Source organism: Camelus bactrianus, chromosome 12, assembly GCF_048773025.1.
Source record: "Camelus bactrianus isolate YW-2024 breed Bactrian camel chromosome 12, ASM4877302v1, whole genome shotgun sequence".
Classification (NCBI taxonomy): Eukaryota; Metazoa; Chordata; class Mammalia; order Artiodactyla; family Camelidae; genus Camelus; species Camelus bactrianus.
Window position 1 is genome coordinate 51,715,376 of NC_133550.1, and position 27,379 is coordinate 51,742,754.

Genomic DNA, 27,379 nt, shown 5'->3' on the forward strand with positions numbered 1-27,379 from the left:
TGTTTGTGTTGATTTGGAAATGGAGGTGTTGTGAATTCATGGTTGTGGTTATATGTATATCCATATCTCTATCTACCTAATCCTTTTTATCTTTTTCCTCTATCTATCTATCTATCTACCTATCAATCAATCATAGACATCTCATTGATACTGAGATATCTGTGTGTGTGTGTACACCTACATATATGTCATCATTTAGGAATCCTAGGAGCAATGAGATCTGGTTTCTACATATTACTCTTCACAAAAGAAACCAGGCCACCTTAGATAAAAGCTGAAGCCAAGGCAGTAAGTAAGAGTACAAGATGATCCCTAGATCACCCTGAGCCAAAAAGAAACAAAGTTCTCAAAGAATAATGCAGCAGTAGGCAGCTTAAAGGGGATTGCAGTAGCCAAATCTGGAAACATTTAGACATTGAAATAAATAGTCATATTGATAGATTATAATCCATTGACAGGAATAGGAATCCATTAGTCCACACAATTTTAAGAGAAAGGGGAGAGAGAAACGGAGGTGGAGAGAAAAATAAGAAGGGATACCTTTTTCTTAAAGTTAAATGGCAAGACAAAAATGCAGAAGAAATGATGTAATTAGGAATCACTTGATATCCATTGGAGTAAATTATGAATTTAGTCAAGAAACTCAGTGGATGCTAAAACTTATGGATGAAAGTAGATCAAGAAATAGAATTTTTACAGAGTCTTAAAGGATCTTCCCATAAAAAATACTTGTGAAATATAAATGGGGCAAAGTAACTTGAGAGAATTGTGGCAAACATCATCCCAGTCAAGGGATCAAATTCAATAGCACCGAAATGGGAAGTATCAATATCACTGATACCTGATACGAATGCAACAGAAAAACACAGCATCATTTCTGTGACATTCTAGACCAAAAATACGTAATACGGCTCTAACCATGAGAAAATATCAGACAAATCCAAATTAAGAAACATTCTATGAAATACCTGCCTTCAACACATCAATGCCATGGAAGTCAAGGGAAGACTACAGACCAGTTCCAGATGGAGGGATATTAGGAAGGCATGACAACTGGGTACAACGTTCATCCTGAATTGGAGAAAAAAAAAGTGGTATCTCTGGGACAATTCATGAAACTTGACTAGGTCTCTGGGTGCTGTGAGTGAAATGTATATGGGAGTTCTTGGTGTGATTCTTGCAAATTTTCTGTAAGTTTTGTGTTTTTTCCCAAGAGGAGATAGAATATAGAAAAGAGAAACAGTAGTGGTTTGGTTGGGCAAGGTTGGCACTGAACCTAGGAAGCTAAATTTATAAGGGGTACTTTATCAAGCTTCTCTGTGGAGAGATTGCCAAGTCATAGCGGTATTCTACACAACAGATCCTTCTCCAGCAGGAGCTCCGTATTCCATCTGAAAAACACTGCTGTGTGACGGAGGTTAAACTCCTACTCGTCGCACAGATGTATATATCAAACTTAGCCAAAGACAAGCTTGCAAGGCAAGCATTCAATAAGCTTTAGTTTGTGCTGATGATCAGTTATCCCCAGTTTACATAAAACCCCAATCGCAGTGCAATCTGTAGGAATAGCTGCAGGGCTTAGGAAAGCTTTATCTGCATGATGGTTATATGCTCTACATTTCAATCTTCGTAAACTCACAGCTCCTCCTACTCAATCTGCTGGTTCAACAAATAAACCAAACTTAAAACAGCGTGAGTAAGCGTTTTCAAAACTAATGTTCTGCATCCTTTGCCTTTCAGAACATAGTATATTTAAGTATCCATTTTCTGTCACTTTCTAGGCAAATCTGAGATCTCACAAAAACTTGTCACCGCAAAAATCTTTCCTGAGAACCCTTGATACTGTTGTATAAGACACATCATATTATAACAAATGAAGGGAAGCCTCTAAATTCAGACTTTCTTGACCTAATTTTACAAATCAAGTGTCTATAGAGGGTGTCCACTTATATTTAATTAACGGGCGTAAGAAGCATGATGATTTTCTTCTCTGTTTAACAATGTTTTCCCTTATCTAAAGATTGGGTTTTTTCTTTCTTTTTTTCCCCTTTTGTGAAATGCCCACATCCCTGATTCTGCTCTCTTTGTTTTAGATGTTTGCTTTGTACCCAATGCACTGGTTTTTTGTTTTTTTTTGGGTTTTTTTTTTTGGCATTTACTACAAATGGTCAGAAAATAACAAAGAGCATAGAGACCTCAAAATGGCAAGTTATGAATTTGGTTAATAGCTATTTTGAAATTTACAGGAGGCTTTTAAAAAGACTGAGGTTTAAAGAAAATGTGCAGGTCTTTCTTTCCTCCTCCATTAATTACGTTACTCCTTTACTTCACGTATCTTTGCAAGTATAAGGAGTATAGCTGTAAAATAATAAGCATAAAAGCAATGGAAGAAAAAATGACACATGGGAAGAGGGGAGGCAGCTTTGAAGGTCCAAAGGAGCTAACTTAACACTTTTTGAACGCCAGGCAAGGAAAACCAAAGAATACAGCATTAAGGGTAGACACCAAGGAATAAGACGAACAATGACAAGTAGACTTTTTCTTCTTAACTATGCCCCTCTTCTTCCTCTTTCTTGTCTTCCTATTATCAGGACCTCTAATTCAAGTCTTAACAAAGTTAACTCTGAAAGTCAGTAAATTTCTCCTTCATCTAGTCATTGAATACGGTTATTATCCTACCCCGACCTCTCCCACTAACAATCCATTTGCACAACGAAGACAGTCATTTTCCAGACTGCACTGCACACACACGTATTCAAGTGCTAGAGTGTGTGCGCACACACACACGAAGTCCAATTTTTTGACATTCAACAATTTCTACTACAATCAGGCTCCAATCAGTCTTCATTTTCCAGGAAAACTGATCTATTTGCCAACTACCCTACATAGCTAGTGTTTACCTTGTTAATGTGGTTCCTTTAGTATCCCATTTCCTTTCCCGTCCCTCTCATCTCTGCATGCCCAAATCCCACTTCTCTCTCAGAACACAGCTTAAGTGCCACTTTCTCTGATTCCAACAGCTAGCAGTAATTTTCCATTTTTTGAAGTCTGAGTGCACCAAATCTGGTTCACTGCCGGTGGGATTCACGTTTCCTGCTTCATTCTGTACTTATGTTTCAGTCAGTCTCTTGCCCATTACATTGTGGACAGTGGAAGGAAAATAACACATGTGATGTGTGATATTTCACTCTAACCCTGATGCTTTGTGCAGTAAAGGTATTTAGCAGGTAGTTGAAAGAAGAAAAAAAAAATAAGTGAATGAATGTCCTGGAGAGAAGATACAGTTTGATTCTGTAAACATTGTAAAACTGTTTATAGTTCAGTGAAACCCTACCATTTATAGGAACTAAAAGACTTCAGAATTTTTCTGATTCTGTTGTACATTTTGGCACCTTTTCTATTCTCCTATAGCAGGTGAGTCTAACCCACGATAATGGTGTTTCACACAATAAACTTTATTTGGTGCCTACTGTGGGTAGACTCTGTCCTGGGCAGTTATGCTACTTAATAAGAAAGAGAGTTTATGCTACAGTTGGAGGTGGCTGAAATCACACTTGTTAATCAGGAAACAAAAAACAGTGGATGGTGCTCAACTCTATGAATAAAATACAAGATGACAATGGGGTATAATTCTGGCAAGAGGCACTAGGAGTGAGTGTTCCTTTGGACTAGGTGGTTGGAGATAGCTGGTGTGAAGCAGCAGCACGCAAGCAGAGATGTGATGAGAAGGATCCTGCTCTGATCTGGAGGAGTGCCAGTTACAGGCAGAGAGATCATTTACGACAAAGTCCCAAATGCAGGACAAGTTAGTCTGCTGAGAAATAGAATGAAGGCAGGGATCATTGCACTAGGGGAAGAATGGTACGAGTGTAGCTTAGGAGCTAGATAGATGGCCAGATTATGTGGGACTCTGTAGGGCTTGGCAAGGTACTTCAGTTTTATTTTTAAGTCTAATCAAATACATGTCTCATGAATTGAAATGACATACAATATACAATTTTAGATTAGAGTCTCTGCTGTGTGAAAGCTATTGCAAAGGGCCAAAAGTGGATCCTGGAAGACTTACTAGAAACTGGGTGAAAATCGGTGGTGACATGTCTTGGACCAGGGGAAGGAGGGTGGAAATGGAAAGAAATGCCCAACTGAGGGTATGTTTTGGAGGAAGAGCCAATAGAACAAGCTGAAAATAAGATGGGTTGGAAGGGAGTGATTGAAAGAGAAGAACAGAGTATGGATTCTTCCCAAATTTTCTTCCTAAGTAATCATGCATTCTAACCTCTAGTCTCTGTAGCAGTTTTAGTTACTAGCATTTTTGCACAGCACTTCATAATTCACTTGCTATTTTTTTCCATCATGCTTGGATTGTAAAATTATAGAATGTCAATTTTGGATGATACCATAACATTCTTCCTCCCACCTGACAAAGTCGAACTCATCCTTAAGACTCATCTCTTCTATGATGACTCCGCCCTCCGGGAAGACTCAGGAATAGCCCATCTACATTATTTGTTGCACACGCTTCCATAATAGCAATAATTTTCAAAAGTTTTTGAGTAAATTATTATCACTATCACCAATCAACTAAGCTCCCAGAGAGCAGAGAAGTTTTTAAAATCTTTGTAACTCTTATTACAAAGTATTTGCAGAATGAGTGATAAGTACATAAAGGAAAACAATTGGGTGATTTCCCTTTACTTGAACTATGGCAACTGGTTACTGCATCACTTCTTAAAAATCTCTGGTAGTCACCTGAATGCTTACAAAGGCAGACTATTCCATTCAGATAGGTCTAATTGTTGGGAACTTCTTATACTGCATCAAAATCTTCTTAGAGTTTTCACCTTTTATTTTAGTTTTATCTACTTGTTAAATGGATAAAGATACGCCAAATGCAAAATTCCTTTTACCACATGGCAGTGATAAATGAGTTACAAAAACTCTACAGAGAATATCCTTGCACTGTACAGGAAATAGGACTAATAGGAATTTCATTAACTTCCAGAACTCAGCATTATATTTATAGGGCTCTGAACATTCAATTTGCAAGAAAGAGTATTATGAAACATATATTAAGGTCCCAGAAGGAATAATTAATCACCAGCATCACTCAGAAGTGGGTAAAGAAGAGGGGGAAAATATCACTGTCAGTCATCCATCTTCCCATTATGGAGGGGCTAATTATCTTTAAATATCAAACGTATGTGTTTACACCTATACATGCATATATATGTCTTTTAAATTTATACTACTTAAAAGCAGTTAAGCATTTCCATTATAAATGAGTTCAGATTGAGATATCTGTAAATTTGCTACTGACAGTTTCCCAGCCAGAGTTTTCCTGGTAACAATACCTCTTACTTCTATACATACAGAAATTCGAACTGACAAGCAAAGGAGGACATACTACAGACTCAGGTATATATGAGTTCCAAGGCTAACTCCTACAAGCCTCGTGACTTTAAGAGATTATCATGATTCTGACTTGAAATCGCTGCTTCTTCATTTCTGCAAAATGGGGTAACATCCCTTTCTCATGGGTTTATGGCGAGAATTTAAACTTAAATCTTGCAACACAAAGATGTGCACTAAAGTACTCAACAAATACCATTATAAAATAGTAAATTATTACTATTATCTTAGCAAGTGGTTAGCAGCTCCAGAAAACTCTGTCAGGGATTTTGCAAGAAAAATTCTTAAATGATGTTGAAGCGGTCAGAGTTGAAAGGCTACTGGGGGTCACATAAGCCAAATGACATGACTCTATGACAGATCTTTCACTGACAGCTAAAAAGCTTGAATATTGACTACTCTACCTTGAGAGGATATATATTATCATTTATAAAATTATTCTGAATTTATAAAATACCTCAAGCAACCTTTGCCTCATGTGCAGATGATGATGTGAAATCTTATTAGATGGCTTTGCTTGTTTTCAAATACTTTATATTACTGATAATAATACAAACAATTACTGACATTTATAAGCAATTTACTCTGAATCTGGCTCTGTATTAAAGTCTTTTCACAAGATTGCCTTATTTAAACTTTAAAACAACTGAATAGGTAGCTATTCTATCTCACTTTACAGAATTAGAAACTGAAGTTTGGGGAAGGCTATGAGGGGAAGGATATGACTATGTCTCAGGTACTGTTCTAAGCCCTAAATAAATATGAATTCACTTAATCTTCAAAATAGCCTTATGAGAAAGCTTCTGTCATATGCACCCCCATTTTACAGATTACAAAATGGAAGCTCAGAGTCTTCAAAGACATACAAAGTCACATGACTAATAAACGGCATCATCGAGATTCTAACCCAGGTAACCTGGCTCTTGGGGCCATTGTCTTGACAGCACAAGGTGCTGTTTCTGACCAATGGCAGAGCAAACGGCCTCTGCGGCCAGTAATCCTAGCTGCTTGGCTATGTTACATCACTTATATAATTTTCATTTTAAAGAGGGTAAATGGAAACTCAAAGAGGCTGGGGAATTTGGCAAGGTCACACAGTGATCCACATTTTAACCTCTAAGCTGTGCTGTTTCCTCTTTTAAATAGCAAAGGTCTCACTTTCAAATGAAAATCACTAAGTCTGTATCCACTGGATAGATTATTACAAACAAACAGAAAAGCTTGTTGCTCCTTATAGAAAGAAACTTGTAAACTAGTGGATATATTCTTTCTGCTTAGATTTATACTTTCCTGTGAAATTCATCTGTGGTGATTCAACATGACTGATTTTTTTTTACAGAATATATCTGAGATCCACAAGTATGCTGCACATGACATATTTTAAACTTTATAATTTGTTCTTATACTTTTGAAACGTGGATTATGATTTTGACATCTTAATTTCTCCTCTGTCAGAGAGGGTCTCTGGAGTTAGACATATCTGCAGACTCCCATGTGATCCAAATACAAAGGCTTTAAATGAATTATTGCTACTAAGTCAGAATAGCAGACTTAAATGAGGGAGCCCAAGACCTGAAATACAATAATTATACATTTGTTTGCATGAGTATATAAAGCCCCAGAAAAAAGGACTTAAACAAAGCACTTAGGTTTTTTCATTGAGGGAAAATAAATCATTGTAATGATTTTCTTTACTTAAAAAACCATACATTTAATAAATTTTTGGACCACGTACACTTGACCTTTTCCTAACTGCAGCAGGTCCTACATCCTATTTTTCCTGTTGTCAAACCGTACACTTGCCCAAAGTGCAGACATTCCTCCTCCCTAACCATCTCCTCACTGAAAGGACAGTGAATAAAAATGAAGACACAGCAACACTGATTCGTTTCTGATTGATTAACACTTGCCCCAGAACAACAAGCAAAATGTTCTCTTTGTAACTGTCTAGTAGAATATATATTTAAAAATACAGCATATGGTATATATTTTAATATGTGAAAAGTAAAATATAAATAAATATATGCAAAAACAAAGTTAACAAGGTATAAATATAATCATTATATAGATTATTATTTTCACCTAGAAACATATGATGCTATGGGAAATTAATATAAATTTGATGTTGAGAAAGCAATGCCTTATAAATAACATTTAAAAGACATGCACAAAATCCCAGAATATAGAGTATGCATCTTATATGCATCATGTCTGTTATTCTTCCCAACTCTGCAAGGTTGATCCTACTATTCCTATTTGACAGCTGAAAATAATGAGACTAAGAGATAATTAAGTTCTTTCTCTAAAGTCATATAGATAGTAAATGGCAGAGATGGGCATTAAGTCTACACCTGCCTGGTTCCAGAGCTCTTCCTCTTTACTATTATGGTACACTTTCTCCCATGAGTGAAAACAAAAATATCTCTAAACTCTATAAAAATGAGAATTATTTTAAAAGACTAACAATAACCATGACAGTAGTAGCAGTGAGAGTAATAGACACAGGAGAAAGTCATGGCATCTGGGTTCTATTTTGCCTTTGACAATAAATAGGTTAACTTTCAAAGGCAGATTCTAGTTCTTAGGTGGAGGGGAGGGGAAGGGAGGGGAAGGAAGGGGAGAAGGGGAGGAGAGGAGGAAAGGGAGAAAGGAAGCGGGGGAGGGGAAGCGGGGGAGGGGACTAGCAGGTTGGAGGATACAGGAGGCTTTCTCTTGAAAAAACCCAATTCTAAATCTCTATCTTCAGAATGAAATTCTGTTCCAAAATGCCCATGTGAAACAGGACTCGGCAACTTCCCTGAGAGTCAGTGTGTACAGCTGTGGAAGTGCAGGGGCCGCCTTACCTATAAATGAAGGGAGCCACCGTGGCGGTGTTGGGGTGGCTGTGCTGCTGCTGTTGAGGGAGTTGGACAGCACCATTTCCGCCCTGCGCACTGCCTTGCGCCCCGGGCGCGGCACAGGAACCAGCCAGGGAAGCATGGCTGGCCTCCCTTCCTTCCAGAGGAGCAGGGCAATTGGATGTGCTTGCTTTCTCAGTGGTGATGGGCTTAGGTGAAGACAGGGAAGGGCTTCCCTTGGTAGTCCTGAATTTTTCCGACTCTTTGCTTGCTGCGCTGCCAGGGGAAATGGTCTGCTTCGCCGTGGGCACCTTGGAGCCAGGTTTCGGAATCCCACTGGAGGATGGGATTAAGCTTTCCTTCTTGGCTGCGGTCGTCTTGCTGCCCTTTGGGATTAAGCTTGCAATTTTAGAGGCCTTTTTTGGAGCTGGCTCCATCACCTGATCTCTCTCGTCCTTGACTGGTTTTTCAGTGCACACTTTAGTTTTGTCCCTGCCCTTTTCCTCTTTTTCCTTTGGCTGTAGCAAAGACTTTTTATTGCTGAGATTTTTGCTTCCAGCTTTTGGAGGGGTTAATTTAGGTGACACTTTGGGGCTGCTATTTGTTGAGCCACCGCTGTTCAGACCACTGTTAAAACCTTCCATCTCACCAGATTCAGAAAAGGCATCGTCCTCCTTCCCACCATCACTGAGTCCTGAACTGGGAGACTGTGGGGGGCGTAAAGCAGTCCGGGCGTTGACCAGCTTGAATTTCTCAAGCATGGATTTCTGTCCCGAGGGAGCTGTTTTGACCCCTTCTGAGGCAGCGGGCTTCAGTCTGTCTGCAGACGGTGTGGGGGAGGTGGCCGGGCTCGCCTGCTTCACGGCCAGCATGGTGGAGGTGGCGCTGTGCTTGGCGTTCATGGACTTGCTGCGCCAGGGCTTGCTGGTGCTGGGAGAAGGGATGGCGGAGGCAGGGGGCTGCCCAGCCGCGCCGGGGGGCTGCATGCTACCATTTACACCTGAAGATGGCTGAGGTCCTTTGGAGGAATCTGGTTGTGGTTAAAAACAAACATTGTTTGAAGGCTGATTAGTTTTTGATCACTTACATCACACAACTGAGTGTACCTAACTACAGGCCCAGAGAAGACTCTCCTCTGAACTGGAAGCTGACATGCTATGTGGCATCGATCATTTCTGTGATGCGGCTGTGTACCATATATCAGACATTCCATGCCTGAGAGGCATTGATTTTTAGGGAAAAAAACAACACTTTTTTCCCCATTCTAAAATTAGTCTTACCCAAATTAATTTTGCTGGTCGCAGATGCCTAAAGATGAATAAAACACTATCCCTCACCAACACAGTTCTCTGTATTTTTTCCAACTACTACTGGAGCTCACAGCAGTAAACAGATATTCCACGTGGCCTTATAAAACCAATATTAAGAAATTGCTGTAACTTACAAGGAGCCCGACTTATTGTTATCTGATTAAATCTGCTTTTGAATCATGATTTAGCTTTTTGTTAATAATGTTTATTTTTACTTGTATAAAATAAGTATTCAAAGGTATGGTTATATGGATCAAAAATCTATTAAGAAATACATATATATAGTAATATATATGATTTTTATAACAATCCTATAAGGTATATGTTAATATTATCATCCCAATTATACAAATAATTTTATAAAACAGAAGCAAAAGAACTTACATAAGCTGTCCAAAGTCACTCAGCATGGACTTGAACTGATTTGAGAGGCTGTGCTCTTAACTAGCACACCTGCAGCCTACAATGGTAGCCCAACAGACTTTAAATTCTAATAAAAAATCAAGTTACTTTTTGGAGGCTATAAGAAAATTAGGACTATTGTCATATAAGTACTTACAACGCACTAGTGTTTACCTACGTTCCACTCAGAAATCTCACTATGATATGAATTTTTATACAACTGTTTTAGCACTGATTAATGCCTGATTACAAGTCTTATGTTTAAGCATGAAAAACTAAAACAAAAAGAGATTTTATAACAGTGTATGGAATAAAAAAATAACTGAGTTTGGAGTGGAAAGGTCTCAGTATAAATGTTAACATTCGGGAACTATAATTCCAGTCATATTATTTACCTTAAGTTTCATCTACCGTAAATACCTTCCTCTTTCATCCTTTTTTTTGAGAAATGGAGTGATAAATGATTAAATTAAATATTTACGTAAAAGAGGCAACATTGCTCCTGCTAACATACTAGGTATTGACAAATAAATGCAAAGCTATTTTTGATGAAATGTCCAAAGGAAATATTTTATTAAAAAAATCCTTTCATAATATTCAGGAAATATACCCTATACAATTCTATTTTTCATAAATATAAAACTACAATGCTTTTACTTTTAAATGTTTTCTTCAAAGGTATCAAAATGCATGATAAACAATATGAAATTAAGCCAATTGGTATAGAGTAACTGTCTTACCCATTTTTCAGAAGAAGAAATTTACAGACAAAAAAAGTTAATAAAGAATTAGAGATAGGAAAAGAGGTCGAATTGTTAAACATTTGTGTGAGTTTTGTTTTTAAGTGTGCCTAATATAATGCAATAGAATTTTGAAGTTTATATTATCAATAACAGTATAGACAAATGTATTTTATATTAAGCTTTCTTTTTTTATATATATATATATATATATATATTAAGCTTTCTTAAACAAGTTGGTACACCAACATTGACTTCTCAGTCTCACTACCTTTCTATGATTCCTTATTTTAACTGGTGAAAATTAGTGTTAAGACTGTACATATACACTCTGGATTAAAATATAGTAGTTTACTGATAAGTCAAAATTCTTACATGATATATTTAAATTTTAAAGCATATGATACACTGATCTTTTCTAGTATTCATGTGAAGTGTGCAGTTGCATCCATTTCTAGAATATTTGTAGGACTCCATTTGGTTTATACACAAACACTAAGGTGTTTTGAAAAACTAATTTGACTAATTCCAGACAAGTCCAACAAGAGCCAAAACGTCCACTGTCTCAAATACGTTCACTCTCAGTGAATGAATCTCAGTCTTCTACTTCTATCTGTTTTAAGTATAGGTAATTCCAAATTTATTTCACATACAGATCCCTTTCAGAGCCTGTGAACATTTTACCATGATTTGAATCATTCTCAGTAGCAGATACAGCAGGTTGATTACCTATACATAGAAATGCCTAACAAACACTTCTTCAGAATAACTCTTACTAATTAGTCAGGTCTCACTTTGACCTCACTTCCTCTGGGAAAAAACAAACAAAAACATTGTCCTCACCTCTGACCCTCTTCCAAGCACCAACTTTGGATGAGGTGACTCTGCTACACTCTTTGATAGCTAATTATGTCTTCTATTATAGCCATTGTAAGTCCACTGTAATCGCCCATTTTCCCCACTGCACTGCACTGCACGTACATTCCATAAAAGCAAAGACCATGCCTGTATTATGCGTAGTTTTATACTGTGCACACAGTACCTACCATGTGATGAGCGCTGAACTATTTGCATACATTAGCTCAATCCTTCCAACAACTGCATGAAAATTGTATTTCCCTCATTTTGCTCATGAAGAAACTGAAGCACAAAGAGCTTAAATAACTTCGCCAAAGTGAACACAATCTGTAAGTGACAGAACTGAGGAGTGAACTTAGCTCGGTTTCTAAGTTAACTCTGTCAACCACTATACTATTTTTCAAATATATAAGGGTAAGTACAATGGCTTATCAATTATAATATTATTCAACAAACAGAGAAACATAGAAAATAGTGCATATCAAATGAATGCCTTTAACAGAACTTGATGAAGTGAACTTTATTTCTCAATTACCTAGATTCAACTGGAAACTAAGAATAACTCCAAACAAAATGCATTTTCTCAAGTTCTGTGACTTGTAGACATGTCCATGCATTTCACACAGTGACTTCATCATTTTGCTGATTTCTCTCCAACATATATAGCTCTATTTTTCTACTATTTACAGAAATATTAATCAATATTATTCAGTTCCTACAATCTCTAGAACTTGTATCTAGCACATCTGTTAATATTTACTGAGTGGCTATTCTGTGCAAGACTCTCCAGTCTCGTCAAAGGGAAGAAACAAGACTCATAAAAGATGAATGGCATATATTAAACATTAAACGAGTAGGAGGTGGGAAAGAAAATGGTAGAGATCAGAAGTACACAAAGGGCTGTACAATATTAAATAAGATCAAGGCACATGAGCTAAGGGAGATATGCAGGCATTCAAGGCAGTAGGGATATATATTTTTTGTAGGAAACTATGTAAAAATGTACTCCATTTACATTTTAAAAATACGTACATACATATAGTGGGAGATGGAGTTGGAAAGAAACATCGTATCTGCCCAAAATCAAAGTATAGTTTGTTGTGTTATTGTTAAGAGGAACATGATGGCATCCTATTGAATTTATCTTCCCTTTCTTACATTGATCTCAAAAGTTATTTGTGATATTTCTTATTCTATAATGAAAAGAATATTAATAATTGTTACAAATATAAAAATGCTGACTGGCACATTATTGAAAGTTCCTTATATTATTTCACATTAGTGTTCCCAACAACCTGATGAGGAGGGAAGGGCTCCTATTTCTTTTCTGTTTTTGTTTTTTTGTTTATTTGTTTTTGACAGTTTCATACTCAGTTACTTTGTCTCCCTTTCTTGGGGAAGGGCTCCTATTTCTACTTCACCCTTGTGGAAACCGAAGCTTTGAGAGCTTAAACAACTCATTCAGTGGTGCACAGCTAGTGAGGAGTGTGTGGTGGAGCTGGGATCTGACCCCATGGGGTGTGATGCTCGAGCCCGAGCTCTATAATCCTCTTAGAATGTCTGACATTTTAAGTGTTTAACAAAAGTGGGCTTAAATTTTAATGTGCCTTTAAGTCACTGAGGATCCTACTGAATGCACATATTCAGCAGATCTGCGGGGGGTGCGGGGTGAGGAGATTTTGCATTTCTAACAAGCTCCCATAGGATGCCTGATGCTGCAGGTCACAGACCATGTTTTGAGTTAAAATTTGAACAGACTTGGAAATCACAGCAATTGCTGACATTCTCAGCTTTAATGAGTTCTTTCTTATGACAGCATCCATATTGGCTAAACTCACTACATATTCCATAGCTGTGCAGAATTAATAGTCCCCCTGAATGCTTGGCAATTGGTGGTGAAGGATCCGTAAAATCAAAAGGAGCCCATCAGGTTTACCTAGTGTCCTTTATAACCACATATTTAGTGCGTGTCTTCTTTGTTTCTGTAACTAGGTTAAGAAGTCAGGATGGACCTAGAGATGATCATACTAACTGAGTTAAATCAGACAGAGAAAGACAAGTGTCATATGATATTACTTATATGTGGAATCTAAAAGATGACAGAAATGAACTCATTAACAAAACAGAAACAGACTCACAGACATACAAAACAAACTTACGGTTACCAAAGGGGGAAGGGAGTGGGGAGGGATCAATTAGCAGATACACAACACTATATACAAAATAGACAAACAACAAGGTCATGCTGTATAGCACAGGAAACTCTGTTCAATAACTTATAATAACCTATAATGAAGAAGAATATGAAAAAGAATATATATGTATAACTTAATCACTATGCTGTACACCAGAAACTAACACAGCATTTTGTAAATCAACTATAATTAAACAAAAGAAGTCCGGGGACTCCTACCCTTTTCTGCCTGTGAGCTTTGGTGAAGATGAGAAGAGAGGGTAAAAAGGACCAGTCAGGATGCTTTGTAAGTGAGCAGACATTAGCTAGACAGACTGCTGGAGGAGTTCAAGTACAGAGGGATTTCAACATCACGACACCCAAAAATGAGACACAAGGGATTCCAAATTGTAACACCCATCTCCAACCCACAGTCATGGTCACAGCAACAGCTGCGAAATCTATCTTGGAGGAGTACACACATAAAAGACACTTCTCTGAGCTCAACTCGAAGTCGGTCCCGAGCTCATCTCCATACAGCAGCCAGGAGGTGCTTCAGGTTTCATTAAGAGCACACATCATAGGTCACCCTGCACCCGGGAAGCATCGGAATAATGAGCGTCTCTCTGGACCCCTCATAAGAAAGGCTGTACAAAAGCAGCTCGAATGGCAGCGTCCGCAGCTCCTGCAGAGTGGATGCTGCCGCAAAGTCTAGTCTCTGTCTCTCCGCCACGTGTATATTCAATAGTGAGCAGCCTGGTCTCACAGATACATTTCTGAGTGTTGTTAACTCAGCTTCCGACTATGAACGAATGGTTACCCGGGTATGTGGCAGAGAACAGGTATCCCTGCAATAAATCTGTGTCCTGCATTTGCAGGGCTTCTCTCTGCCTGTGGCTGATTCTAATCTCTGGCCTCCAAAAAGAATGGTTCCTCCACCTCCTCTCCCTTCCCTCCCCTTCTTCTCCCACCCACATCCACCACCACCAACTCCGCTACAACCAAGTAAGATGACTTGTCATCTGCTTGCTTTTCCCAAGTACTCTGATACATGGTATCACATGGCAAGTCTTCACACATGCATTTGATTTAAACCCGTAATAATTTGCAACATATGTATGACTTTTCTTGCTATAAATGAGAAACTTGAAGAAAGAGAAAGTAACTTGCTTCAAATCATACATATAGTAAAACTTAGAGAAGACAGACTCAAAGTGGAACCCTGGCTTATGTGACTCCAACATTTGGTGGCTTTTGAATCTCCTTTCCAAACGTTTGCTGCTGGTATGGCTCTCCACAAAGCCACATGTTTGACACAATGGTGAAGGTAACTGGGTAACACCCTGAAATGTGGGTTTCCATCTTCCTCAATGAGCAGAATATAAATGGGGATAATATCACACAAGACACTCAGTATTCAGTACACTGTATACTCTCTCCTTCGGCATCCTACTTGGCACCATGCTTCTGAGGTGATGTAAGAATAGATTTTAATTCCTGATTAGAAAACATCTACATTTTGCAGACTTAAGTTTTAGTTATCTCATTTTCCAAAAAAAAAAAAAAAAAGATAACTTGGATGACCTGGGAAAGATGCCAATCTAGTTCTAAAATTAATACATGGAGGTAAATGCGGCAGTCACAACAGGCATATGGGAAGTTTAGAGAAAGATGATGGCTTCAAGAGCTTAGGGCCATGTGGCCAGCAGTGATACCAGTCTGTGAGAGGAGCAAGGGACACCTCAGTCAGTTCTCTCTCCTTCACTGAGTTATGTGCTGCTTAGAGCAAACCAGCTTTCACTCATGAAGCAACAGAAAATACACAAAGTAACAACAACAACCAAGATGACACCAGCATCACTCTTTCCAAAGTAGTCACTGCATAGCAGACACTGTGCTCAGCGACATACATGGTCCCTGCTAAATATGGGACAGCTTCAGCATCACAGATCATTATGGAAGGAAGGGACTGATGAATCAACGTGACCGTGGCAGTGAGTGTGGTGAATAATTAACTTAGACTCTCATTGTGCAATGATATACCGAAATACGTTGAATATTTTGAAAGTTAAAAAAAAGTAGCATTCAAATTTAAAGATGTCTTGCTACCCACTGGCCCCTTGTCACCTCAGCACACTGTCTTCCATAAACGATGGCTTGCAAAATAGCTCAATCATCCATTTTATGATGACTCAGCAAAAACATGGGATAGCATCACAGGGACCCTAGAGGCACTGTCCATCCTGCACACGCACATACTGTACCATTTGTAATGGGAAAGTGCAGCTTTGTGGAGTATTGCAAAATGCAGGGAGGCTTCCATTTACCAGCCAGTTTTTTTTTTAAAGTATGTAATGCATGTACAGGCATGTATAATATGCGTACACCTCAGTGTGCGGGCGTGCACACATACATAAACAACATACATGCCCAAGTTTGTTTATTCAGATCCCTTGATTTATGTACCTAATTATTTTGCCTCATGAAAATTCCTAAGATTAACCTGAAATTATCATGTTAACATTATATTGTATATTTGTGTAAATATTAAGGAAATAAAGCAAAAAGTCATGGTGGAACACATAATTAAAACCTGAGAAAAGGAATATAATAAATAAAACATACATGCATCGCCTTGAAAAGAAAGTAAGACAGTTCAGTTCTTTGATCTTATAGTAATTTCAGGGTGATTAAAAAAAAAGTGTGTGAGAACTGCATAACTATGTTTTAACGGTCAAATTTCATGACTAATACTGCATTCACGTAAAACCTACAGTTTTAAAAAGTTCAACTTCAATGTTGCCAAATTCTCCGTATCAATCCTACTGAATCTATGTTGAGTGTAAATGAAAGAAAGTGCTTCCACACTGGAAGATACTTCGTTAGAATCCAGGAGGACAGAAGAGGAATCTCCTCTTCTTTAGATGAACAGGTACAAGGTAAGAACCACATGGGAGAAACAATTAAGAAGACGGTAGCAGGCCCGCTGGTACTGTGGCATGTTTCTTAGCAACACGGAAAAACATCCCTTTCACAACAAACTCTGTCAAGGAATTACTGTTTACAGATCATAATTCAGAAACTGAATTCCAAATAAAGCTAGAGATATTTACAACCCTAGTAATACTAAACTGTTCAGCCTTTTTCACATTTATCACCTACGTTTTATAAAACAAGAATTATTTCTTAATTTAATTTGCTTCAGGCATGTAAAATGTATGTTCAAATGAACCAGGGTATTTTTTTTTTTAAAAGATCCTTGATTTCCAGTGAACAGATATTTGGTTTTTCTTTAAAGCGTATCCCTGTCTAGAGTAATCACCTAGGCTGCATGGGCCAGTTGACAAATGCTGGTGTCAGAGCATATTTTTCATAGTCAGTTTCTGAGTGGCAGGTCACCGAGAGAAGAAACTCAGACTCGCACAAGAAATGCTTCCCTGCAAACAATGGTATCTTCATTTCACCATTTGTTCTGAGAAATTTGTTCCCGCTTTCCGACAGACTGGCAGGATGGTATTACTTTCCATTTTAACATTTCTATTTCAGCCTTCTCTGCAAGTGATAATTAATCTGTGGCCATGTTCACTGACATTTTAATTCATTCGGTGAGATGAGCAAACTATTTTTTGAATGGCATTATTAAAAAAAATGGTATTAGACGCATTTGAAGTGCAATTTGTGATTCTCTATTGATTTCCTTTCATTAGGTAAGTCACACAATTTGCAAATAAGCTCTTTTTACAACCCCATACATGCGAAACGCTACTGGGCTTTCAACAGTATGTTTTTTAAGAAAGAAGTGAAATTATTTTCAGTGTGAATAAACATTTAGTGTCTATTACAAATTCTCAAGATTCCTCAATTGAGTCATAACTCATCATCTGAGACTTGTTATAAAAAAAGTGGGAAGTACATTTTCACTTAGAAGCATTCAGGGAGCACATTTACAGACAGTCTGGTTAATTTTTCAAGTAAGAATAATTTATTAAATTTAAATATTATAATTTCTATTAACTAAAAAGGAATGGCAATTAGAATACTCAAGTTAATACCTTCTGAATTATGTCATTATACTACTGCAATCTTTGAAAATTCTTGTTTAATTTTCACCTTACTTGGTCACGCCCAGGATATATGTACAAACTAGTTTGTCACAGAGATCGACCTGTCAGCAGATGGAATCTTATATTTTCATATTTTATGTTACCAGTACAAATTTCCATGTCAAAAAGGTCAAACAAAACATGCTCATCCAAAAAAAAAAAGTACCACTGGAAGAGCCAAAAGGCTAAATTATAAATTGTTTCATATGTAACATTAATTTTTATTTTGTTTGCTCTTGTAATTTAATATTTTGGAAATAGAAGCTAGCATGACACAACGATTAACTTAGAAGCAGTGATACTGGATTACTGACATGAAGCTCTAATTCCATGTTAACAGAAAATGCCATATAGCATGTAAAACAAACTCCAGATGGCTGGCTGTATTATATCCTATAATGTGATCCATGCTTTAATTAGTATCGGCAGTTTACAGGCATTTAATGCCTACACTTGATGTATCAGAAATATTTGTGAATGGGAGATCATACACTTTAAATGTTTTGGAATTTTACTTAGTTGGAATTAAAAGTAATGGCTAATTCACCATGAAAGCTCTTGTCTTTTGCTGTCTACAGGCACCTAAGGAGCTATGCTTATTACCGTCAAAAGCCTCATAATGCTTGTCATCTGTCTCCACCTTGTGGTTACTGTAAAGATTGCTACTTTCTAATTTTGCACTGCATCCTAGACAGACCTAAAAGAGGCTGAATGGCTGTGGAAAAATATGAATACTTGGTTACCTTTGGATTTTTTTCTTCTACACACCAGATATGTAGAAAAGCATCTGATGTGGCAGAAAAACACATTATGATATCAAAGTGTTAGGGCATCCAGAGCACTTCTAGGTCTCTTTCCTAATGTTATTATTCATTTCTTGCAAAAATATTGTATAACTGTAGTATCACGTAGCCAAATTGGAACCCTGAGCAGTCCACTCGGCAAATCTCTGTCTAAACACACCTAGTTGCCCTTAGAATTTCACGGCACATACAGGCCTTGTAAGATGCTTTCTAGGAAAGTTACAAAATAAGGGAGATGTTCTTCCGATGAGAAACTGTAGTCCCCTACCTCGCTTCAGAAGTATAAGTCTTCAGTGATGTTTCTTAGTTTCTCAAATCAAAGGTTTTATACTTTATTTTAAAGCCAAAATCCTAACTTCCAAATATATACTATTTTCTTCTTTTCTCATTCAACTCAAGAACTGGAGCTATTACAGGAATCAAGATACACTGCTTTGCTGACCAGGGATTTGCAGCCTGTCCAGTTTTGTTTTAATGAGTAGGGCATTTCCATAAAAGTGTCTAATTCATAAATCACCCCTGTCAATTCATGTCTGAGTAAGAGAAGTCTCATCAGATCATTTCTATGAAACAATCTGAAATGACCTAATAGGAGCAAAGAAGTTTCTACCTGGTTGAATCAGTGGAACCAAATTTGCCAGCTGTTCAACTAAGTCTATTTGTCACTTTTGAATTTCATGTCTTGTTTCATGGAGAGTTAAATACTATGAAGAGAAGTTTTAATGATTTGAAAACACTCCATCATAATCTGTCAGAATGCCAGAGCCCCTCACTCAGTCACACTGCTCTCAACAAGATAGGTTCTTGATTTTCTCATGGTTTCGATGTAAACAGCACCACCTCCCACTTGTAGGCAGACTCCACAGGGATGTCTCAAGTCAGCACCTCTTTAAATACACACTGTGCACATTACAGAGAACTGCGTATCATAGAGTGAATACAGCTTTAACAGACTTCCACTAACTGTCCTTTCTTTCTGTTGTGATTTGATACGTCTATCACACACGCTTTCAAGAAAATAAAACAAACATAAATAATTTGTCTCTTATAGGAGAAACTCAGGTCATTATACTTATCTATCCTGCTGCTTTTCAAAGATTAAACATCCTTCATAATTATGTCTTAATTTTTGACACTCCAACCGTTAACTGCCTAAAACATTTATGGGACTGATGTTAACTAAAACTATGGATTCAACAAAATTAAGTATGGATTTATAATTTCAGGATAAGCGTTCATAAAAACATCAGAAGACAAGTGAAAATGCTATTTATACACATCCAGGAGGAACTCTATTTGAGAAACAGATTTTATACTTGGAGATAGAATTAACCATTTTAATATAAATGACTTTATTTCCTGAAAATGTTCTTTAGGTAAGAAAGGTCCTGTAAGAAAGCAGGAATTCAGAAGGAGACAGTAGGTAATATCAGAAATTTCACTGCTAGCATTCCCATTCCCAGTGCTGTAACACTGCTTAAATACTAGATTTAGCATGTCATTTACGAGACCCATTCTCTAGGCTTGTGTCATAATGATGTAATGGGCGAACACTTACCTTTTTCACTGCCATTTGCATAATTTGGAGGCTTGTTTTTGTCAATGCTGTTAAAGCTCTGACTTCTCCTATTTAAATTGGAGGCTCCCTGGACCTTGCTGCTGCTGCCTGCAGTTGGCACCCTAGAGGGACCTGGAAGCCTGAAATAGTATAAGAAAAATTACATCATTATTGTATGTTATGAAAAGATAGGGAACGGGAGGCTCTGAGCAAGGAAGAGTTAATGGGAAAAATCATAATTTATGATGTTCTAAAACCTACTCAGCAGAAAATGGTGGTTTAAGTGACAAGTGGCTAAACACAAGGCTTGAGAATCTTCAGCAAATCTTGTTTCATAGATTAAAATTTGCCTCCAAAGTATATTAATAATGCAGGGTAATTAGAAATAAATTGATCTCCAAAAAACTCATGCTTATCACAGCCCTGATGAATAAAACTGATTTAAAGGCACTATAACAATTACATGAAAAGCAAAGGAAATAAAACTACTTTACTATATTCTCAGGATATTAATCAGCTGCCTTCAGTTGCTGTTAAGGTGTTCTTCTCAACGTGTGGGGACATTGTTGTTTTCTTAAGTAGCTGTATTCTAAACTAACTTGCACATTAATACGAAGAAGAACAAAGTTATAGCGCAAATTGCAAACAGCAAACGCTTATGGAATATCTAAGCTAGTCAGTTAATCTAAAACATGGTGTGGAGGCCAAGGTCATGAGTTTGCTCATACTCAGCTGACCTGTCTCATGTGAAAACTTTCATCCTCTTGCCAAAAGTAAGCACCTAGACTTTAGCTGGTTATCCCTAATGAAGTGTGGCCAACTGATCACGTAGGTCACATGACAGGAAAGGGTGCAGGTCTCAGAAGAAAATCTCTATTAGTCAAATGACACTTTAAAAGGTATATACAATGAGAGCACCTTCAGCTGCCCTTTGGGTAGGAAAGACAGAACATGGGAAAATATATGCAGACTACCTTAAAATTAGAGGACATTAATGATCTCCAGTTATTTTATTTGATCTATAATCATACATCAGTTTGGATCATTTATTTCACTGTTTAAACAGTTTCCACATTAAAATGTCGAGTATCAATTATTTCAAGAATTGTGCCTAAAATATGCAATTACTATATTTTATTTCATGTCATCAGCATATATTCTGTATGTATAATAAACTCAGTTCACATAAATTAAAAACTGGAAATTAAGAACTAAGATTAGCATTCTAAGACACGTTTAAAGACATGACATGAAGGGCTGCTAGCATCTTTGCTAGTATTTGCTGCCACCATGTGACTGTCACTGTGTACTGCTCTAATAATTTCTATTTTAAAAGAAAAATAAACAAAAACAATCCAGAACTTATAAATGTAGCAATAGATTTTTTTTTTACTGTTCTCCTTTACAAAATTTTTAAAATAAAGGAGCCAATATAACAGATTGTTATATTGCCCAATACCACAATTTCACAATCAGTTGTTACAATATTCAAATTTTAACTCACCTTTATAATACTACTTAACATATCATCTCCATAGATTACTAGGAAATCAAAGACTTAACTATGTACCATAGACATTTTAAAAATAGTAAAAAGATTGCAAAATGGAATGAACATTGGGAAAACACAGATACCAGCTTTAAAACAGGAATGTTGATATCTTGGAATAGTTAATAGTTTCAAAATGTTGACTGTATTTTGGAGTTTAAATACATATGGTTAGTAAATAGTTCCTTCAGCTAATTTGCTAGAGGTTATGTCATCCACAAGATCAGAATCTTTTCCAAATGACTCCAGCATTTAACTTTTGCTCAAATGGGTCTACAGGGTTTGTAAGTATAGCACGATAACCACAGACACCAGGAATTTTGAGTACCAGTGATTGCACTGTGTAGAAAGAACTCAATGAATTAATTTGGCAAAATGTCCCAATCAAAATAAACCTGAGAACTAGTCCTGCAGACACAGCTATAGACTCAGAAACTTCGTTCCAAATTCACATGTATAAACAAATTTTGTCACAAAATGTGCCTTGCTTGCAATGAAACTTGACCTGTTTCTAGAAAGCAATTAGAATGCATTTTAATGTTTACTGTGACCCATGAAGCCAAGTGATATTTAGTTCTCAGAAGAACAAATTAAAGCAAATTAAAAAATCCATTTGCTCTTCTCATTAGCCTAATTTGACAGTCAGCCAGAGTGCCAGATCATTCATCAAAGTAATAAAAAGAGAAATGAGAACAGAGTCAAAAAAAAAGAAAGAAAGAATGAAAAAAGAGCGATGTTCTATTAAATCAAAAAGTACTTAAAATATATTTTACATTCATAAGTCTTAGAAGTAATAAAAAATTGTTACTGAACATGGCAGGTCACTGTTCTTTGCACATCCTAATTTGTATCATTTCTTCTGATTTTTTAATTAAATACCTTTTTAATTTGCCTCTCCAGAATCATTTTAATTACTATGGAAATGAACATAGAAAACCAAGGCAAAGGGAAAAAAGGCACATTCTTCAAGTCAAGGCATCGTAAGCAGTCCCTGTGGTCAAACACTGCATCGTATGACTCACTATTACAATACTGACTAGCAAACCACCGCTGAGATACCTCCCCTGTGAGTGAGATGGCACATTTAATCACATAATAATCAGGGGTGCAAAACACATTTGCTGTGGCCTCACTTAGCTGTACCATCATGCCTTCAGCAACTTAACATTTAAAAGTAATCAAACCCTGTCCACACATTTTTATATACCGGTATTTTCCAAACAGTACATAATGCATCGACATTTATTAAAATAGGCTGTATTTGAAATACATATGTCATAAAGAAGGAACAATTTAAACTCTTATAGATACAAGAACAGTCTAGGCTGATCTGGTGCTAACTTCCCCCAAAAAATCTGCCATGTTTTTCAATTCTGCTTCAAAATGTGCAATCATTAATGCATGCTCATTTCAAAAAGCAATTACAATCTTGTTGTATAACTTCTGGATTTTGTGACCTGGAAAGAACGGGGTCTGCAAATTTAACTTCTTCCCTTGACTTTCTCTGAGCCTAGAACCCAGACTTCAGCCCAGTCACAGCATGATATATAACGAGCCTAAAATAGAAGAACCCAAACCCATGTAATGATCTAACACAACACATTCATCCTCGAGAAGGATGTCTGGAAATTCGCTTGGAAGAATTCAGTACTCTAAACTTGTCATCCAGAAGTAGGTCATTTTTTGAAAAAAAAAAATTTAGAATGATAGGACAAAATATCACGGGGCATTTACTTTATTATTACTAACAAGCAATAAATTAGAGATATTAACTGACCTAGTAGGCTTTTTTTGACTGGTTGCAATTCCACTGTGATTAGACTGAGTTGCATATCTGGCTGCCAGACTGTATGAGGAGAAACAGAGAAATTGAATTAAAGAGATTCTTTGAACATGGAAAGAAAGTACAAACTTACAAGAAAACTATGAGTTAATGAAATGCAATTGGAACATGTATAAACGTGAATAAAGGATAAATTAATTAGAAAATTATGATAATGCAACATATACACCATGACCTTTGATTATGAACATACCAGGAGATAAGGCAGGGTACCACTGGTAATAAAGTGTGTCATCCATGACTTTAAAATAATGGCTGTGTGATGTTATTAATATTATTTTAAGTAGTAGTATTCCATCTTATAGAAAATCCAACCTTTGTAAATGACAATGAAAACATCAGGAAAGCTAGTTTGACTTACATGATAGAAAGATCTCTTTCTCAAAAAGGTTAAAATGAAAAGAAGGGTATGAAATGAGAATCAGTATTTTCTTTAATAGACTCTTCTAATATACTGTTTTAATCTAAATATTATTTTGAAAACCAAATTATTAAAATATTTGGTTTTTACCTAATAATTTCTGGTTGACCTCTAGTCCTAGACAGAAGGTTTTAAGGAAGTTATCAATACATGACATTTCTGGAGAGAAAGATCTATGCAAAAATTGAGATTACATGGAGTTATGTTTCAAAAACAAAATGCACAACTTGTGATGACAATTTCTGGGCATCTTGAATTACAATTCTTGATGATTTTAAAAATCAAAACCTTTGTCAAAAACACACCCAAAAGCATTATTTAAACCAAGTTGTGAGGAGCAATGGGTAATTTATAAACAAAATGAAGTTGTGTTTTAATTTAAACTGGTTTCTAAATTTCCTAATGGTTCTGACATTAGTGTGCTGACCCAGCAGACCTGGAACATGTTCACGGGCCCTGTGATGGCCACGGATTGACGTCTGAGTGGAGAATCACTTTTCTGGTGAATTGTGAGGCTATGTGAACCCAGCTGCTGTGCACGCGCAGTTTCCAAGGCCTCCAAGGAAACAGGAACAGCACGGAGGTGTTGGGATCGGGGTGGAAGGGACATGGGGAGCCCTGCTGAGGCAGACCCAGGTGTTTTGCTGCCCAGCACAGGGTATTTCATCAAGGGAAGGATTCCTTAAGAAGGTGACATGTTTCCTAAGTTAACTCTTCCTCCATGGAGTCAGTCTGGTGGGCAATACAGGTCCTGGCTAGAGAGGGATAAATTCTCATATCTAGACAGCTTTGCAGAGCACTTGTTTTTCACACTGGATATGCGGTATATTCTTACTTGTGTACAGTGCATTGTCTCCTAACTGCACGAGGCTCTGAGACAACTGGCCACAGGTGGCCAAACTACATCAGCAACCATCACATCAGAGAACAACTGTAAACATAAAAACCAAAATGTTTCAAAGAAATGAGATACTAATTCAAAATTTAAATTTAAAATCACCCAATGTAGAAAAAAAATCTGTGAACTTCCCAGTCTACTTTTTCAGCCCAAGAATAAGAGAACTACGCAAAGGTTCACCACTAAGTCTTTTACTCTGTACCCTTCAAATTGAACACAAATATCAGCAGAAGAGATGCCAAACAGTGTACATGTGGGACTGAAGCCACCCCACTGAGTTTTCTTCCACAATTTTAAAGACGTATCATAATTTCTAGTATAGAAATGGAAAAACAAAAATAAAATCTACAGAGGTTAATCAACTTGGTTAAAATCAATTTGGTTTTGTGGCCCACATGGATTTTCTAATTGATAATGAGCAAATATTCTACTTCTTGCCTATATTTTTGTACTAAACCCTCCTACTTTCATGCTTTGAAACCCAGCTTCTGCCCTGCAATCCTCTTAATTGTGAAACTGTTATTTGAAGCACACAAGAGTTTTATAAAATTCTCACCATATTCTAATATCTTTGTATTTGGTCATGTTGTTCCTTCTGCCTTCCTCAGTCTCTATCGTTTGTAACAAACACTAACAAACTCACTTGATTTGCCCACTATCATTCTTGTCCATCTTCTCTTTTCTTCACCAGACCCTCTTCCCTTACCCATCTCCTAAAGACATGTTTTTTTCATATGCCATCTTTCCTCAAACACTTGTATGCATTCTTTCATTTGATTCTTACCTAAATTTTCAAGTAAAATCTACTAGAAACTAGAGTTAATGTCTGCATCATACTCCCAGTCATCAATATCAACTGAACAAAAGACTTATCCATTTCCATGACCTTCAAAATCAATTACCTCATGAAACGCACCATTTTTCTTTTTTCATCCCCTCTGAGTTCTAATCAGATCCTTTCTTTCATGTTTTAATTTCTGTTCACAGGATCATCATTTTCTTTAGGCTTTGGGGCTTGAAACCTCAACAGTCAACTCTTCCCTTTTCCTTCCTTTTAATTATTGTGGATGTGCAATCAATACCCTGCCATGCTGATTCAATGTCTACAAATTTATTCGCATCTGTGTTCTCCTTCAATTTTCACATGTATCACACTACCTCAAGCCCAACACTTTCCACAATGCCTCCCACTTCCTTTATTTTTCTTAATTTTTCACCTGACTCTGGCTCCCCATGTAGGAGAAATGCATTTTTTCACACAGTGCTTGTAATACCATTTCCCTAGCTTCAGATTTACAAACAGACTCTAACAAAGCAGGTAAGTAGGTTCAGCTAATGCAACTTATTAGTGAAATAGACACAAGGGACATGTAGACACAGCTCTGAGGCAGGTGGGAGCAGATAAATGGAGTGAGAACACCAATAAACTAAGGATTTGCAGACATCTGGTTGGAAGATTTTGTATTATTTTCCTGAAATGTCATATGAAATTCCCTCAAGCTAATGGGTGGCAAAAAGTATCAGAAACAAAAGTAAAAAAAATAAACATTTTGAGACTCACTGTGGGTTCTACTAAAGGAAGTATCTGCTCATCTATCTAATAAAATAAAGTATCAAGGGAATGCTTTTTATTTCCCCTAACATGAAAGGGAAGAGGAGATTAGAGACAGTCAGTAAAAAAAAAAAAAAAAAAAAAAAAAAAAAGGATGAAACTCATCTGGTGTTCAATACACAGAAGGATCCAAACTGTCAGAACTATCTAATTCAGCTTCAGTGCAAATCCCCATGTGGAACTGTAATATCCATTTATTATAAGGAAAGAAAGCTTCTCTAAATAAACAGATCCTGAATTGTGATGACTTATTTTTATTAGCCACCAAAGCCCCAAAGTGTTGTCCACAGACCAATAAAATTGGCATCACCTGGCCCTTGTTAGAAATGCTGAATCTTAGGTCTCATCCCAAATTTACTGAATCAGAATCTGCATTTTAACAGGATTCCTATGCAAAATAAAATTGTAGAAGCTGTGCTCTATAGAATATCCACAAATGTTTAATCTTGGAAGAAAAAACACATTTTTCCAAAGTCAAAGAGTGCAATCTATACATTTCAAATTATGCCTCATTTTCTGTCCTTCTGCTGCTTTAGATACTGTTGACACCCTCCTTCTTGTAGAAATCCTCACCTCACTTAGCTTTCTCAATGCAACGCTCTCTCTCGAACTGCTCTTCCTCCTTCTCAGATACAGGTCCACTCACTATCCCTATCTCCTACATTTTGTACCATGGCCATGGATATTTTCAAAAGCATAATCCTAGGCATCAGATAATCTATTCCTCTATTCTTTTTATATCAAATCTTCATTCTATACTTCAATCTCGATTCTAAACTCAGAGGATCTTTAGTAAATATCTCGATGTCTCCTAGATCAATCAGCTACATTTCTCCCAGATATCCCCAAAATGTTCAAGCCTT

At 36.9% G+C, this 27,379-nt stretch overlaps 1 protein-coding gene across 11 annotated transcripts in view; it reads right to left on the reverse strand.

Annotated features, from left to right (window-relative positions):
• The window catches only part of NAV3 (neuron navigator 3), an 813,571-nt gene that overhangs the window by 160,584 nt on the left and 625,608 nt on the right, over positions 1–27,379 (reverse strand). For 10 of the 11 annotated variants that reach the window (XM_074375364.1, XM_074375362.1, XM_045519434.2 and 7 more), the window contains 3 exons: positions 23,520–23,588; positions 20,194–20,333; positions 8,253–9,276 (listed from right to left, as the gene is read on the reverse strand). In XM_074375364.1, the coding sequence (XP_074231465.1) occupies positions 8,253–9,276; positions 20,194–20,333; positions 23,520–23,588 (1,233 nt within the window). The remainder of the gene's footprint in view (positions 1–8,252; positions 9,277–20,193; positions 20,334–23,519; positions 23,589–27,379) is intronic. The other variant, XM_074375361.1, reaches the window with a different exon arrangement.